Below are 14,153 nucleotides of genomic sequence, written 5' to 3'. Positions count from 1 at the left end.
TGATTAAATTAAGTTAGGAGAATATTCGTGAGACGCTTTCCTAAAGACTAATCCATTAACGCATACTTGCATACTTTCTCAGTGCTTATATTAGTTCACCTCGTAGAGTTAAGAATTAATTGAGAGAGGAGTCTTGGCTACACGTTTGAACTAATCATCGAGTGAATTCGTAAGAATCATTAGAACATTAGAGTGAATTGAACTAGAGTTGGATCCCAAATATCTATCTTGCACCTATCCTGTCACGACCCTTATTTCTCTCACTGATATTCCAGTGTTGCTCAACTCTTGTCTTCTTGCGATCAATTGTTAATTGTTAATTGTTTTAGTTTCATAGTTAACTTTAGTTATTAATCATCCCAATCAAAGTGTTAATCATCCTAAATAACGTTAAGCTAAAAATTACTTGAACATTGTTTAAATTCAATCCATGTAGAGACAATAATTAACTATAGTATCTTTGGTTAGCGAGCATCAATTTCATGTTGTGTTTTGCGCTCGTTAGCAATTTATGTATTTTGCCTTTTTTTAAGCAAAATTGTATCTCTATGTTTTAGTATACTCTAGTACAACAGTTGCTGCTTTTCTTTGTTTTTCCTTCTGTTCTGAGATACACTATTACAGTTTTTCCCTTTTGTTTTGACATATCCTATATATATATATATGTATAACTCCTGAAAATGTTACTCGAACTTTTAGGACCACGATTCTAAGAATCAAAAAATTTTAAACACGTGGTTATTCCATGAAACAAGAGTCATAAACCGAGATCAGATAATTAAGCCGGTCATATTGGCCTCAATTAACCGTATTTTTCTGATTACTATTTTGACAAAAAGAAAAGTAACTAAAAACTATCATTCTCATAAAGGAAAAAAGAAAAAGAAACAGATTGCAGTTCAAGAGCGGGTGCTTCACAGAATAAGAGTATTCAAAAAAACTAACACTAAAGTAAGAGTTCTTTCTCTTGTCAACTGCATTTTAGTTTCAAGATTTGGAGATGTTGTGATTTTTGGGCTATTGATAGAAGGAAATTTGTGTGATTGTGTTTTAGAAAGTGATGGATAGGTATCAGAAAGTGCAGAAGCCAAGAGTTGAGACTCCTATAAAGGAGTATGAGATCAGAATAACAACACAAGGAAGATTGAGGAACTACATTACTTATGCTACCACTCTTCTCCAGGTGTTTTACCTTTTTTAATTCTATGTTGACATTTTGGCTATTTTTGTAAATGTGTATGGCCATATCTGCAATCTTTGCAGTTTTTCGGTGTCCTGTTTCAGTTACATGAGTGTGGAGCGCATTACTAGTTTGCATGTCCAATCAATCCCAAAAATTTCTACATTAAATTGGGTTGCTTGATAATATAGCTCCCTAGCCATAATTGTGCTATTTGCTGGAATAATATAGGATAAATTTCCCAGACGGTACTAAACAGAATTAGTAAACAGGATTTTCCATACTTTATTTATATAAAATTATTAAGTACCAAATATTCTAATTGGATTAGATTTAATATCAATGGATCCTTAAATCTAATACAATTTCTTTAATAAACAATGACCCAATGAGAGGGATGTAAGGTACATTAAAAATGTAACCACTGGTACCTTTTTATTGCCTATGTTTCTTTGGCTATTTTGTGAAATGATGTATGGCTTACCAACATTTGAGTGCAGTAAAATAACATAAACCTTTCTTTGATTTGGGTTCTTACCGGTTGATTTACATGAGTGTGGATACATGCTGGTAAAAATGGGTTCTTTTTTAAATGAAAATGTAAGAAAGAAACTAGATTACAGTTGCAACTTTCTCCTTCAGGTGATGTATTTTTGTATTTTTGGGTGCAAGACTATAAAATAAACTTTCATTTTAGAATTTGTTGGTTCAGTTAGTCGAGATTTCCTTGATGAATAATTTATTTTAAAAACAAGAACTTTCATATAAGAGAGGAGGAGAAGTAATTCAGGCAGGAAAAAGTTATTACAATGCCTTGTTTTGGTTGCTTTACTTGAGTATGTAAGAGATAAGTGCTGATAAAAATTGGTTCTTTAGTGAGTGAACAATGAAAGGATGAGAAAAAATATTTGAAGTAGGATAAAATGGGAGGATAAAAAATTTCATGGTATTGGCCTACAGTTCAATTAATATATGACACCACTCACTACGCAACTGTGCAGAGCTCTAATTGTATGGTATCTTACTAGCTTTTTTTTTATGTCATCAGTTTGTTAAACCATATGTTCAATTCTATTGAATCACTGTAAACTGAGGATTTATACATGATCTATCATGTTTCTGTGAGTTTTATGTCTTGACAATAATTATTTCCTGCTTCCTTTTGCAGGAAAAAGGATCTAAAGAAATTGCTCTCAAATCTATGGGCAGAGCCATTAGTAAAACAGTAATAAAGGTGCAGCAGCAGATTGTAGCATGTTTATGTCCACTTACTGCATTCTTTGAAAATTATCTTTTAATATAATACATCTTCCGAGCTCAATATAAAGCATTTACCAATTTATGTATCAGAGAAAGATCGTTGGACTTCATCAGATAACATCGATTGGTTCAACGGATATGTGGGAACCTTTAGAAGAAGGACTTGTTCCGTAAAGTAAGATGAAATATTTTTTCTGGCTTGGAATGTTTGGCATTTTGCTCAATTTTCTTTGTTTATTACCTAATGCAGCCTCGAGACTACTCATCATGTGTCAGTCATAACAATTATCCTTTCAAAGAAGGAGTTAGATACGTAATCATGATTTATGAGCACCGCATTTAGGAAGTGAACTAATTAACTTGTGATCAATCAATGAACTACGACTCAATACCATACTAGTCAAAATGCTTTTTTTCAGGCTATGGCTTAAAGACGCATGAATTGTACGTTTCAAAAGTTTGTTCAAATTTGCAGATCAAGTAAGACCAGTGATTGAATATGTATAATTGTTTCATTTTGCATATGTCTACAACTTTCTTTTCTGCATTATCTTTTGAATTCTTAAATTTTCTTTTGAAGAAGGTGAGGCTTGAACATAATGTTTCTTTTGTTTGTTTTTCGTGGACGTGGTAACAACTATGTTGGAGTAGCTGGTTCAATCCCCATTCAGGGCCAGGGTAAGCTCCTTCCTTAAGGTGTACAACTTCGTTTATATAGTAGTACTAAGTTGCTATCATTTGATGTATAACTGCTGGTGATTGAATTGTATGCACTCCCATTAGTTTACCTCCACAAATGACAAAAAAATATACTTGTTTTTATATTGGTTAAATAGCCAAATATTAATTAACAAAATATACTTATTTGTTTGTTCTGATATGTCATATCTTTTAACACAAGATCGGATTTCTTGCAGGCCGAGGCCAAGGACAAGGACGGGGTAGAGGTCGTGGTCAGGGTATTAAATCAAATGGTCCTCTCCAGGCACCAGCTGCCTATGTTTGAATTTAGATATAGAATGTTTTTTATGTCTGCTTTTATTGAAAATTTCTTACTTTATATATAATGCAAGGAAGGACATTGGATAAACTTTAGTCATGAATTTCTGATGTTAGCAGAAAAAAGCAAAACTAAAAATTCTAAATGGAACATACTTGTTCAAAGGATTCAAAAGGTTGAAACCCCTTGCTGACAGATTTGGCATATATATGTCATTTATGTATAGCAAATCGGAGCTGCGGACAGAGAAATAAAACTTGAGCAATCACAAAAGATAGAAACAGGGGCTCAAGCACTGTGATTATGAGGTCTTCTAAGTTATAAAAAACAAATCTTGGTAGATAAGTAGGATTATCTATTTTGCTGGAGTCTTTCCGTCCAAACCCCAATAATGTAAATTTAAAACTATTGGTTCACCAGTTGGTCCTAATGTTCAAGAAAGCCATTAGCTATGGCAAGCATTTCATCATCATGCAAATCTTGGTTGCGAAACGGGCCCTGTGCCGTGGGGTTATCAAGTGGCACCAATGGCTCAAATGTGTTGCCTTCAAGAGTAACAAGCATTTCTTCATAATCATTATCATCAAATTGAAATTATTATTTTCTTATGCACCAATGGTCAAAGTTACTGGAGCTTTCGGCACACCATTTGAATTAGAAGTTAGTGCCTTTAGTAAGCCATTGACTTTAGGTTCTTTGGGCTAATGGAAAATCAACATCTACAACAACCCTTTCAATTTTGTATGGGCCATTTGTTAGCAGTGAGAACCTGTCCCGCTTCATCATTGAAGCATAGCCAGCTTTAAAGACCATCATTCTCAACGGTTGATGGCCTCTCAGCAACAAATTATTTTTTTTGCTTTTTTTCCTACCAATAGTTAAACCATATATTTGAGCAAAGCTATGCTAACTATTGAGATGTTTTCCAACTCAAACAGTAAAAACAGCAGAAAAATTTGAACAGAAATTTCATACGCAAATTGTCCTACCAGCAGCTAAATCATATACTTGAGCAAAGCCATGCTTACTGATGAGTATTTTCCCACACTTGCTTCAATGACTTGTACATCTTGAATTAAAGAGCAGACTATGTTATTGCCGATTTTTTTGATACAGAGTTCCAATATAACCTCACATTGGTCTCCAGTGTTTACTCTGGTCTTTTCCTCCACAACCTTCTCAGAAGTATTCCAACCTCCACGCTTTTTTCTACAGGGTCCGGCACAGCCTTCTTAGACCCACAGGCTCTTCCACATGCTTCTCCAAAGACTCCCCAACCTCTCTAATTATTATCTCTAACTCTAGAATTTCTTCAGTAGCATAGGGAGCTTTGACAAAATCTTTGATTCTTCTTTTTGTGATTTTTCTTTGTGATTCTAATTCTTGTCTTACCAACTCCAAAGCTTGTTTCTATGTATTTTCGCTCACCTTCATAATAGAAGCTACAATAGATATTTTAGAATTTTCATAACTTTTCTGAATTTCAGCACGTATTATTTTTAATTGTTTAATTTGTTAGTACATTAATATCAAACTAGGTATCCCGACTACAAGATCAGTTTTAATGACGCAATCAAAATTATCAGCAACCTTCTCAACATCCATAGGTTTCAAAGGCTTCTTAAGTAGCGAACTTTTGGTTGCCTACACTTTCTCCGTTACAAATTTCACGAATTGAAGCTCCAAGGGATAATATTTTTCGGTTTTTTTCAGTTTGTCGGTGGTACTTGATCCACGACGAACTTCACCAATGAATTATAGTGCTTAAGCCATTTGTAGTTTTCCTAGTTTCACTATTTTATTTTATTTTGATTTGATCATGCATTGAGTCTAGATCAAGAATTCTATTTATACTAGGAATATATTCTAGATGAGAAGTTTGAATTTGATTAGTGTCTTACTTACACGTAGTTGCTAAAATATTTTTTTATGTGGTTGATTATTCATTAATATTATTAAATACTAGATAATTTTTGATAGAAACTAAGGGTCCACCAAACTATATAGAGAACCAGGTTCTCTATTAGTTCCCACGGAACACACACACATAGAGTAGTTAGTAAATAACACAATAGAGTTTTACGTGAAAAACTCCCAACTCACGGGATTAAAAACCACGACCTACACTCGTAGGATTTCAACTTTTTTAACTGAGAAAACTTCAAATTACAAACTATTGTAACCTAGGAATTAACCTCTTAATCTCCCACCAACTTGTAATAACTCTATTACAAGCCCCTTTGTAATAACTCTATTACAAAGCTTACAACTCGACTAACTCTAGCCAAAACACAAATACAAGGTTTATGATTTTATAAAAAGTTTTCCACACAATGCTTCTAACTAAGGTAAGTAGGAATTATAAGTAAAGTACTTTAACAAAGGTACAATACAACTAAAGACATATAATGACTCAATGCAGGAAACAGGTCCTTCATTATGTTGTTCTTTGTTCTTGACGCCTTGAATGTCACTTGCAAGTTGGAAACACACTTGGGAGGAAACTTGATGAATTCTGGAATGTGCAAGTGTGATGTTATGCCTTTGCTTCATGTTAATATTACATAAGTGACATCACTTGAATGATGTAAGCATGTTTGGTACAAGGGCATTCCCCATAAAGTGACTGCTCCACTAATTGAAATGTTGCGTGTGTGCAGAGGAACAGTTGCAGCCACTTTACAGGTGTGGGAAGTTGACTGGTACTGTCAGCAAGGGAACTGATGTCGATCTATTCCCTCTGTTGTTTCTTGGACTCTGAATGTTGGAACATGTCCCAGACTTGAGACTTGTTGATCTTGAGCACTTTCAGAATGTGGAGCAGGTTCTCCATTTGGTTCTTAACATTAAGTTTGTTAGATCATCAAAATATAACAGAACACATAACTTATCAATTTTTCCCTTTTTGATGATGACAAACTTGTAATTGAAATTCCCCATGAGAACCAGAGTACCATAAGTAGCAAAAAAGAAATCGTGCTTTCCCCCTGAACCTGTTTCTCCCTTTGTTCCCCCTCAATTTCTTTTCTCAGACACAGATTTCTCAGACACTTTCTCACCAGACTCCTCAGCCACCTTCTCGCCAAACTCTCCCACTTCAACATTGCTAACCTTCATCACTCTCACATATGACTTTTTCCCAAACTTTGGAACAGTAGGTTTCTTAGAGGACTTACGAATTAAGGGACCGGGTTCCTCCTCCACCTCTTCATCAACATCAACAACAAGGGATGTAGGCACTACCGCTTCATGTACTAACTTCCCACCCTTCACCAACCTTCTCCTCTTCTTTTCTTTCTTACTTTTCTTTAGAGTTGACTTAAGAGCTTCCTTCTTTTGCAGCCTAGTAGTAGGTCTTTTAGGAGTGGAAATTTTGAGAGTTGCCCTTCTGCTCCTAGCACTAATAAAGCTTGCAAGAGCCACATTGTCATAGTCTTCTTCACTATCCTCATTCGCTTCCTCAGACAGAGATCTCATCTCAGGAGCAACAATGGTCAATGGCTCAGCATAAAAATGAGGAGAGGGAGCGGAATCAGTGAAATGGAAGGTTGGTTCCCATGAGGAACCTGGTTCCTCCAAGAAGGCCAAGGTGGGTGTGGCCAAGAATAAAGGAAGGGCAAATCTGAGAAACCAGAAGGTGCTGTGGGGCAGAACATTTACCCCTGATATTCTTGACATGGCAGGAATGCGCCAGCTGGTTGATATATGTGACTTTCAATAGTGGACACATATGTTCACAAATAGGAGTCCTAAGGTATATGAGGCATAGGTGCGCAGTTTCTATGCCGACTTTTTCACAATCAAGGATGACAACATCTGCATGAAGGTGAATGGGGTTGACTTTGTGATGGATGAGGCTGTGTTGAGAACCATCTTGGGAGTGCCTACTGATGGAATATACTCCATTGAGGGGACTTGTTCTTCAAACTTCATAAATGCCATTTTGAAGGATGATGCAGTACAGCAGGGGAAACGGGTACACAAGAAGGCCCTCCTTCCAGTGTACCGGCTGTTATTCGAGATGGTGAACAAGGTTTTGCTCCCTCGTGCAGAAAGGCATTACATTACGTCACGAGCAGACTTGTTCCTCATGGAAGAACTGGATGCTTACTCCACTATCAATCTGCCAGGCATCATGATTGAGCACATGAAGAAAGTGGCAGATTTCAAGGATGGTAATCATGGGCTTCCCTACGGGTTTTTACTCACCAAAGTATTTGAGTTCTTCAAAGTCCCTTTGGGAAAGGCGACGGTGGGTACTCGCAAGCAGATCTTCTCCAAGACCACCTTAGAAGAGTGTGAGTGCATCGATAAGAAAGGAGGGGTTGGCAGCAATTCCACTATCTCTCAACTGATTGAAGCTCAGAACATTGCCAATGAAGAGATAAGGAAGTTGAAGTCACGAAATGCTATTCTTGAGGGACAGCTTAGTCAGGTCCAAGAAGCACCTGGTTCCAGCAGCACACAAGGCACAGAGGTTGCCCGTCTGACCAAAGAGAATGCTGATCTCAGGAAACAGGTTGAGGACCTGAAGGAGAGGTTACTCACTGAGCAAGGGTCCGCCAATTCTCGAATGGATATCCTCCTTAGAACTCTTGCCTCTTCATCTCTGCCTCCTCCCTCCAGTGCTTCTTCAAATTGTTCCCTTCCCAGTGTCAAGTTAAAGTTGTTTGTCCTCTGTTTTGGTCTCCTTTGTAAAAATATGTTTAGTAGCTGGTATTTTTTTTTTTGTTTATTTTTTGTGCATGATTGTGTAACAAATGGCACTGTTCCGTGTTTATTTCCAAAGTTAATGAATATCACGTCCTTTTGCTATGTATCCTTTGCTCTTCTGCTCTGGCTTTAGTCATGTTTGTGTGCACACGTGTGGCATGAGTTAAGCTTGCTAGACTTCTTTTTGCTTATTATTTGTTACTAATCCTTTTATGATGCCAAAAGGGGGAAAAGTAATTGAGGTGGAATAAAGGGAGAAACAGGTTTGGGGGGAAATACGAATTTTTTGAGCTTTCCATTTCAAATCTCTTCAGAAGCTCTTTGATGTACTTCTGCTGACTTATCATTGTGTCGTTAGGAGTTTGCTTGACTTGCAGACCCAAGAAGAAATTCAATTCCCCCATCATACTCATTTCAAACTCACTTCCCATGAGCTTTGCAAACTCCTCACACTGAGAATCATTAGTTGCACCAAAGATGATGTCGTCAACATAAACTTGTACAATGAGCAGGTTCCTCCCCCGTTTCTTCAGAAATAAGGTGTTGTCAATTTTTCCTCTTGTAAATCCATTTTCTATGAGAAATTTGGACAACCTTTCATACCATGCACGAGGAGCCTTCTTTAAGACCGAAGCCATGTGGTTTCTTGACGAAGACTTCTTCATTTAGAAAGCCATTCAGAAATGCACTTTTGACATCCATTTTGAATAATTTGAATTCCATATGAGATGCAAAGGCAATGAGGATTCTGATGGCCTCCATTCAAGCAACTGGAGCAAAAGTTTCATCATAGTCAATCCCTTCTTCTTGATTGTAGACGTGAACTACCAGCCTTGCCTTATTCCTTGTTGTGTTTCCAAACTCATCAAGTTTGTTTCTAAATATCCGCCTGGTTCCTATAATGGATCTGTCAGTAGGTCGAGGAACCAGGTGTCATACATTGTTCCTCTCAAATTGATAGAGTTCAACTTGCATAGCAGTAATACAGTCAGCATCTTTCAGTGCTTCCTTGATATTTTTGGGCTCAACTTGAGAGAGAAAGTCTGAGAAGGCAAGTGAGTTTCTTGACTTTGATCTAGTTTGAATCCCTGAGTCGGGAGGAGTGATCACATTTTGAAGAGGGTGTGAACTTTTGTGCTTCCAGATAGACACCTGAATCTCATTGTGAGAGGGTCCAGGTACTTCTGAATGTGACCCATAGTTGATGTGAGTCTCGCTTCTCAGCTTAGCATTTGAGGTTCCTTGCACAGCATCAACAACTCTGTTCTCAGCTTCGGTTGTTGTGATCGAGGAACCAGGTTCCTCCACATCAGCTGGAGATACAGTTGCATCATCATCATTTGATTCATTGACGTAGCTCATCACGTCAGTCTTTCCATTTGCCATATCAATGACTTCCACCAGGAACCGTTGACTGTTGTCCGTCTTGATCAATCTTATCATGTGAATCTTTCCCATGTAGGTGGTGTGATTCATCAAAGATCACATGTATGCTTTCCTCAACTTATTGAGTTCTTTTGTTGTAGACTTTGTATGCTTTTCTTTGTGATGAATAGCCCAGAAAGATTCCTTCATCATTTTTGGCATCAAATTTTTCAAGTGCTTCCTTACCATTATTGAGGACAAAACATTTGCAGCCAAATGTTCTCAAAGGTGTTAGCTTGGGTTTCCTCCCATTCAGCAGTTCATACGGAGTCTTGTCCAGGAGAGACTTGATCATGCACCTGTTCACCAAATAGTATGCAGTGTTAAATGTTTCTAACCAGAAGTTTTTAGCAATGCCACTGTCAATCAACATTGTCCTCGCCATGTCTTCAAGAGTCCTATTTTTCCTCTCCACAACACCATTTTGTTGAGGTGTTCTTGGAGCTTAGAAATTATGACTTATGCCATTTTCAGCACAGAATTCGTCGAATTTTGCATTATCGAACTCTGTGTCGTGGGCGGATCTTATACAAACAACATTGTGGCTCAGCTTCACTTGGATATTCTTCATGAAGGCAACAAACACTCGAAAAGTTTCATCCTTAGTTCTGAGGAACAAGGTCCAGATGAATCTAGAGTAGTCATCCACTATAATAAATATGTACTTATTTCCGCCTCTACTTGGCACCCTCATAGGTCCACACAGATCCATATGGAGGAGATCAAGTGGCCTTGAGGTGCTAACTTCCTTTTTGGGCTAAAAATAAGACTTGACTTGCTTTCCTTTTACACATGCATCACACGCCTTGTGATCTTTGAAACTTGACATCGGCAGGACACGAACCATGTCCCTCCTGGCCAATTTGTTCATCAACGTAAAGCTTGCATGACCCAATCTTCTGTGCCATAGTTCAACATCATCATCAACAGCACTCAGACAAGTAAGATCCCTATTTTGTAGGGACTCAAAATCGGCAACATAAATGTTCTTGTATCTTTTCGCCATCAGGACCACTTCACCAGTCCCAAGTTTGTGACTGTGTAGACTTTTGATACAAATTCCACTTTGTTTCCTTTGTCGCAGATTTGGGAAACACTTAGTAGGCTATATTTCAAGTCGTTCACATAGTACACATTTTCAATTGAGTGAGTGAGTGACTTCCCAATTCTTCCTACTCCCAGAATGTATCCCTTTTTGCCATTGCTAAAGGACACACTCCCTCCTTGTAGGGCTTTGAGTGAAAGGAAATCACCGATGCTTCCAGTCATGTGCTTAGAGCAGCCACTATCCATGTACTATTTTTGGCTGCTTCCTTTTACTGCTCCCTGCACAAGAGAATCAAGGATTAGACTTAGGAACCCAAATAAGTTCTGGTCCCTTGTAGTGAGGAAAGGGGCAAATTAAACTTCTTTTTATCCAGGCAGGCAGTACACATTTTTTAACGGAGGGACTAGGTTCCTTAGCAGTAGTTACCTTTTCAACAAACACCTTATTTTTCTGTTGGGACTGAATTCTAGCCTTATAGTTTTCTTTAAAGTTACCAGTGTTACCACTGTGAGTGCAAAGCCAGTTATCAGGGACAGTAACATACTTGTTATGTGGATTATAGGGAGTCTTTTCCCTTTGGAACCCGACTCCCTGCATGTTCCCACCATTGCTTGTATACATGGCAGCAATTGTATCAGAGGACCAGGTCCACTTTAGAGATTTTTCGAGGTCTTTTTTAACTCTGCTTAGATCTTCTTGAAGCTGCCTGTTTCTTTCAAGTTCAGCATACATACTAGATTTCACAGATTGGAGTTCATTTTCAAGCTTAATATGTGCCTCACTTGCAACTTTCTTTCCCTTTTGGACAGTCCCAGAATTATTTCCCCTTTTTAATTCCTCTATTGTTTCTTTTAGGTCCATGACGACTACTAACAAGTCATCTCTCTCATTTTCTATGATTTTAACCTTTTTAATCAGAACACTTTTTTCTTTTATTAAATCCTCGATGGTTTCTTTTAGGTCGGCCACTACAACTACCAAATCATCTCTCTGACTTTCTACCTTTCCTAGATCTATAGTTAAAGCATTTTTATCATTTATAAGATTGTGATAAGCATTAATTAAAATATTTTCCAAAGATATAAGCTTTTTCTAAGAGTAAGACTTCATATTTCTTTTAACTTCTAGAAAGTTTACCTCATCATCATCATTATCTTCATCATCGTCATATTTTGCCATCAGGGCAAAGATAGAATCATAATTAGCTGCTTCACTTTTGACTGCCATCATGGAGGTGTCACATTGTGCATCATTTTTTACAGATTCGCTGGAAGAATCTCTCTGTGTAGCAAGAGCTTGTTTAATAACATTGTTAGCGACTTCTTTTCTTTTAAATCTTTTGTCAGGAACCGGGTTCCTCTTGGCTGCTTTGTCTGTGTTATGCTTGTACTGGTTTTGCTTGAGAAGGGGACAATCCTTGATGAAATATCCTGGCTTCCCGCACTTATGACATAAGTCATATCCTCTTAACTTGTTGGAGCTGCCCTTCTTTGGAATACCTCCATTTCTGCGGACCATCTTCTGAAATCTCTTTGTCAAGTAAGCCATATCAGTATGCTCACCACTTGATTCATTGTTGTCTATCTTGAGAACCAGGTTCTTCTCGCTTTTGGGATCTCTTCTCTCATGATCCTTTTTCTTCTTTATTTCATAAGTTTTCAAATTACCAATGAGTTCATCAATGGTCAGCTTTTGTAGATATTTTGCCTCCGTGATAGCAATTACTTTGCTTTCCCAGGAACCAGGTAATATGCTGAGTATTTTCCTGACAAGTTTGTTCCTTGGAATGACTTTCCCATAGAATGGATCTCATTGATGATAGAGGTGAAGCGAGTGTGCATGTCCTGAATGGACTAATCGTCCTTCATCTTGAAGAGTTCATACTTAGTGGTTAGCATATTGATCTTCGACTACTTGACTTGAGTTGTCCTTTCGTGTGCTGTTTGGAGAGCTTCCCAGATCTCCTTGGCAGATTAACAGGCAGAAATCTTGTTGTATTCATCTGGCCCAATGCCACAGACGAGGATTATCTTTTCTCAAAAGTTCTTTTTTATAGCCTTGTGGTCAGTATCGTTGTACTCCTTCCTAGTCTTGGGAACTTCCATTGTTTGTTCCCCAATGGTTTTCATAGGAACGAAGGGACTATCACAGATAACATCCCAGAGCTCTGAATCTTCAGCCATGATAAAATCATGCATCCTTGTCTTCCACCACCCGTGGTATTTTCCATTGAATCTTGGTGGTCTGTAGGTGGATTGACTTTCTTCGAAGTTTGGTGGAGCAGCCATGAGGATCCTTTCTAAGTGTTAACCTAATAGAAAGAACCTGCTCTGATACCAATTGATAGAAACTAAGGGTCCATCAAACTATATAGAGAACCAGTTTCTCTATTAGTTCTCACATAACACAACAGTTAGTAAATAACACAATAGAGTTTTACGAGAAAAACTCCCAGCTCACGGGATTAAAAACTACGACCTACAATCGTAGGATTTCAACTTCACTACTGAGCAAACTTCAGATTACAAACTATTGTAACCTAGAAATTAACCTCTTAATCTCTCACTAACTTGTAATAACTCTATTACAAGACTCTTAGTAATAACTCTATTACAAAGCTTATAACTCGACTAACCCTAGCCAAGACACAAACACAAGGTTTATGGTTTTACAAAAGGCTTCCTACACAATACTTCTAACTAAGCTAAATAGGAATTACAAGTTAATTACTTTAACAAAGGTACAACACAACTAGGGACATATAATGACCTAATGCAGGAAACAGGTCCTTCGTTATGTTGTTCTTTATTCTTGACGCCTTGAATGTCACTTGCAAGTTGGCAACACAATTGGGAGGAAGCTTGATGAATTCTGGAATGTGCAAGTATGATGTTTTGCCTTTGCTTCATGTTAATATTACATAAGTGACATCACTTAAATGATGTAAGCATGTTTGATACGAGGGCATTCTCCATAAAGTGACTGCTCCACTGTTTACGCTGTTGCGTGTGTGCAGAGGAACAGTTGCAGCCACTTTACAATTATGGGGAGTTGACCGGTACTGTCAGCAAGGGAATTGATGTCGATCTGTTCCCTCTGTTGTTTCTTGGACTCTAAATGTTGGAACATGTCCCATACTTGAGACTTGTTGATCTTGAGCACTTTAAGGATATGGAGCAGGTTCCCCATCTGGTTCTTAACATTAAGTTTGTTAGATTATCAAAACATAACAGGACACATAACTTATCAATTTCCTTTCTTTCAAAGCCTTGAAGACAAATTTCAATTCCCTTAATTATATTTGCATAGCTTCCCACTCTAAAATATTCATCAATTAGGTTAATGTAAGTTGCATAGAAAATTTAGGGGGGGTGTTATTTTCTGTTGAAGATTCGTACATAAAATAAGATTAGCTTGTTTTGCCCATATTACTATGTAATTTAGTCAATAGGCCAAGACATGCAAAATGAAAAATTGTAAATTGTATCCGTATCATGAATCCATGATTTCATTATTACTTTATCTTT

At 37.5% G+C, this 14,153-nt stretch overlaps 1 protein-coding gene across 1 annotated transcript; it reads left to right on the top strand.

Moving 5' to 3' along the window:
• Positions 1-799: 799 nt before the first annotated feature.
• On the top strand, positions 800-3,535 carry LOC104090141 (uncharacterized). Its single transcript, XM_070201858.1, has 6 exons — positions 800-951; positions 1,055-1,183; positions 2,349-2,414; positions 2,531-2,615; positions 3,092-3,118; positions 3,358-3,535. The coding sequence occupies exons 2-4, from the start codon at positions 1,061-1,063 to the stop codon at positions 2,612-2,614; spliced, it is 273 nt and encodes a 90-aa protein (XP_070057959.1). The 5' UTR covers positions 800-951; positions 1,055-1,060; the 3' UTR covers position 2,615; positions 3,092-3,118; positions 3,358-3,535.
• The last annotated feature ends 10,618 nt before the right edge of the window (positions 3,536-14,153 follow it).

This window comes from Nicotiana tomentosiformis, chromosome 4 (assembly GCF_000390325.3).
Source record: "Nicotiana tomentosiformis chromosome 4, ASM39032v3, whole genome shotgun sequence".
In the NCBI taxonomy this organism is placed as follows: Eukaryota; Viridiplantae; Streptophyta; class Magnoliopsida; order Solanales; family Solanaceae; genus Nicotiana; species Nicotiana tomentosiformis.
This window is presented reverse-complemented; position numbering and strand designations above follow the sequence as displayed.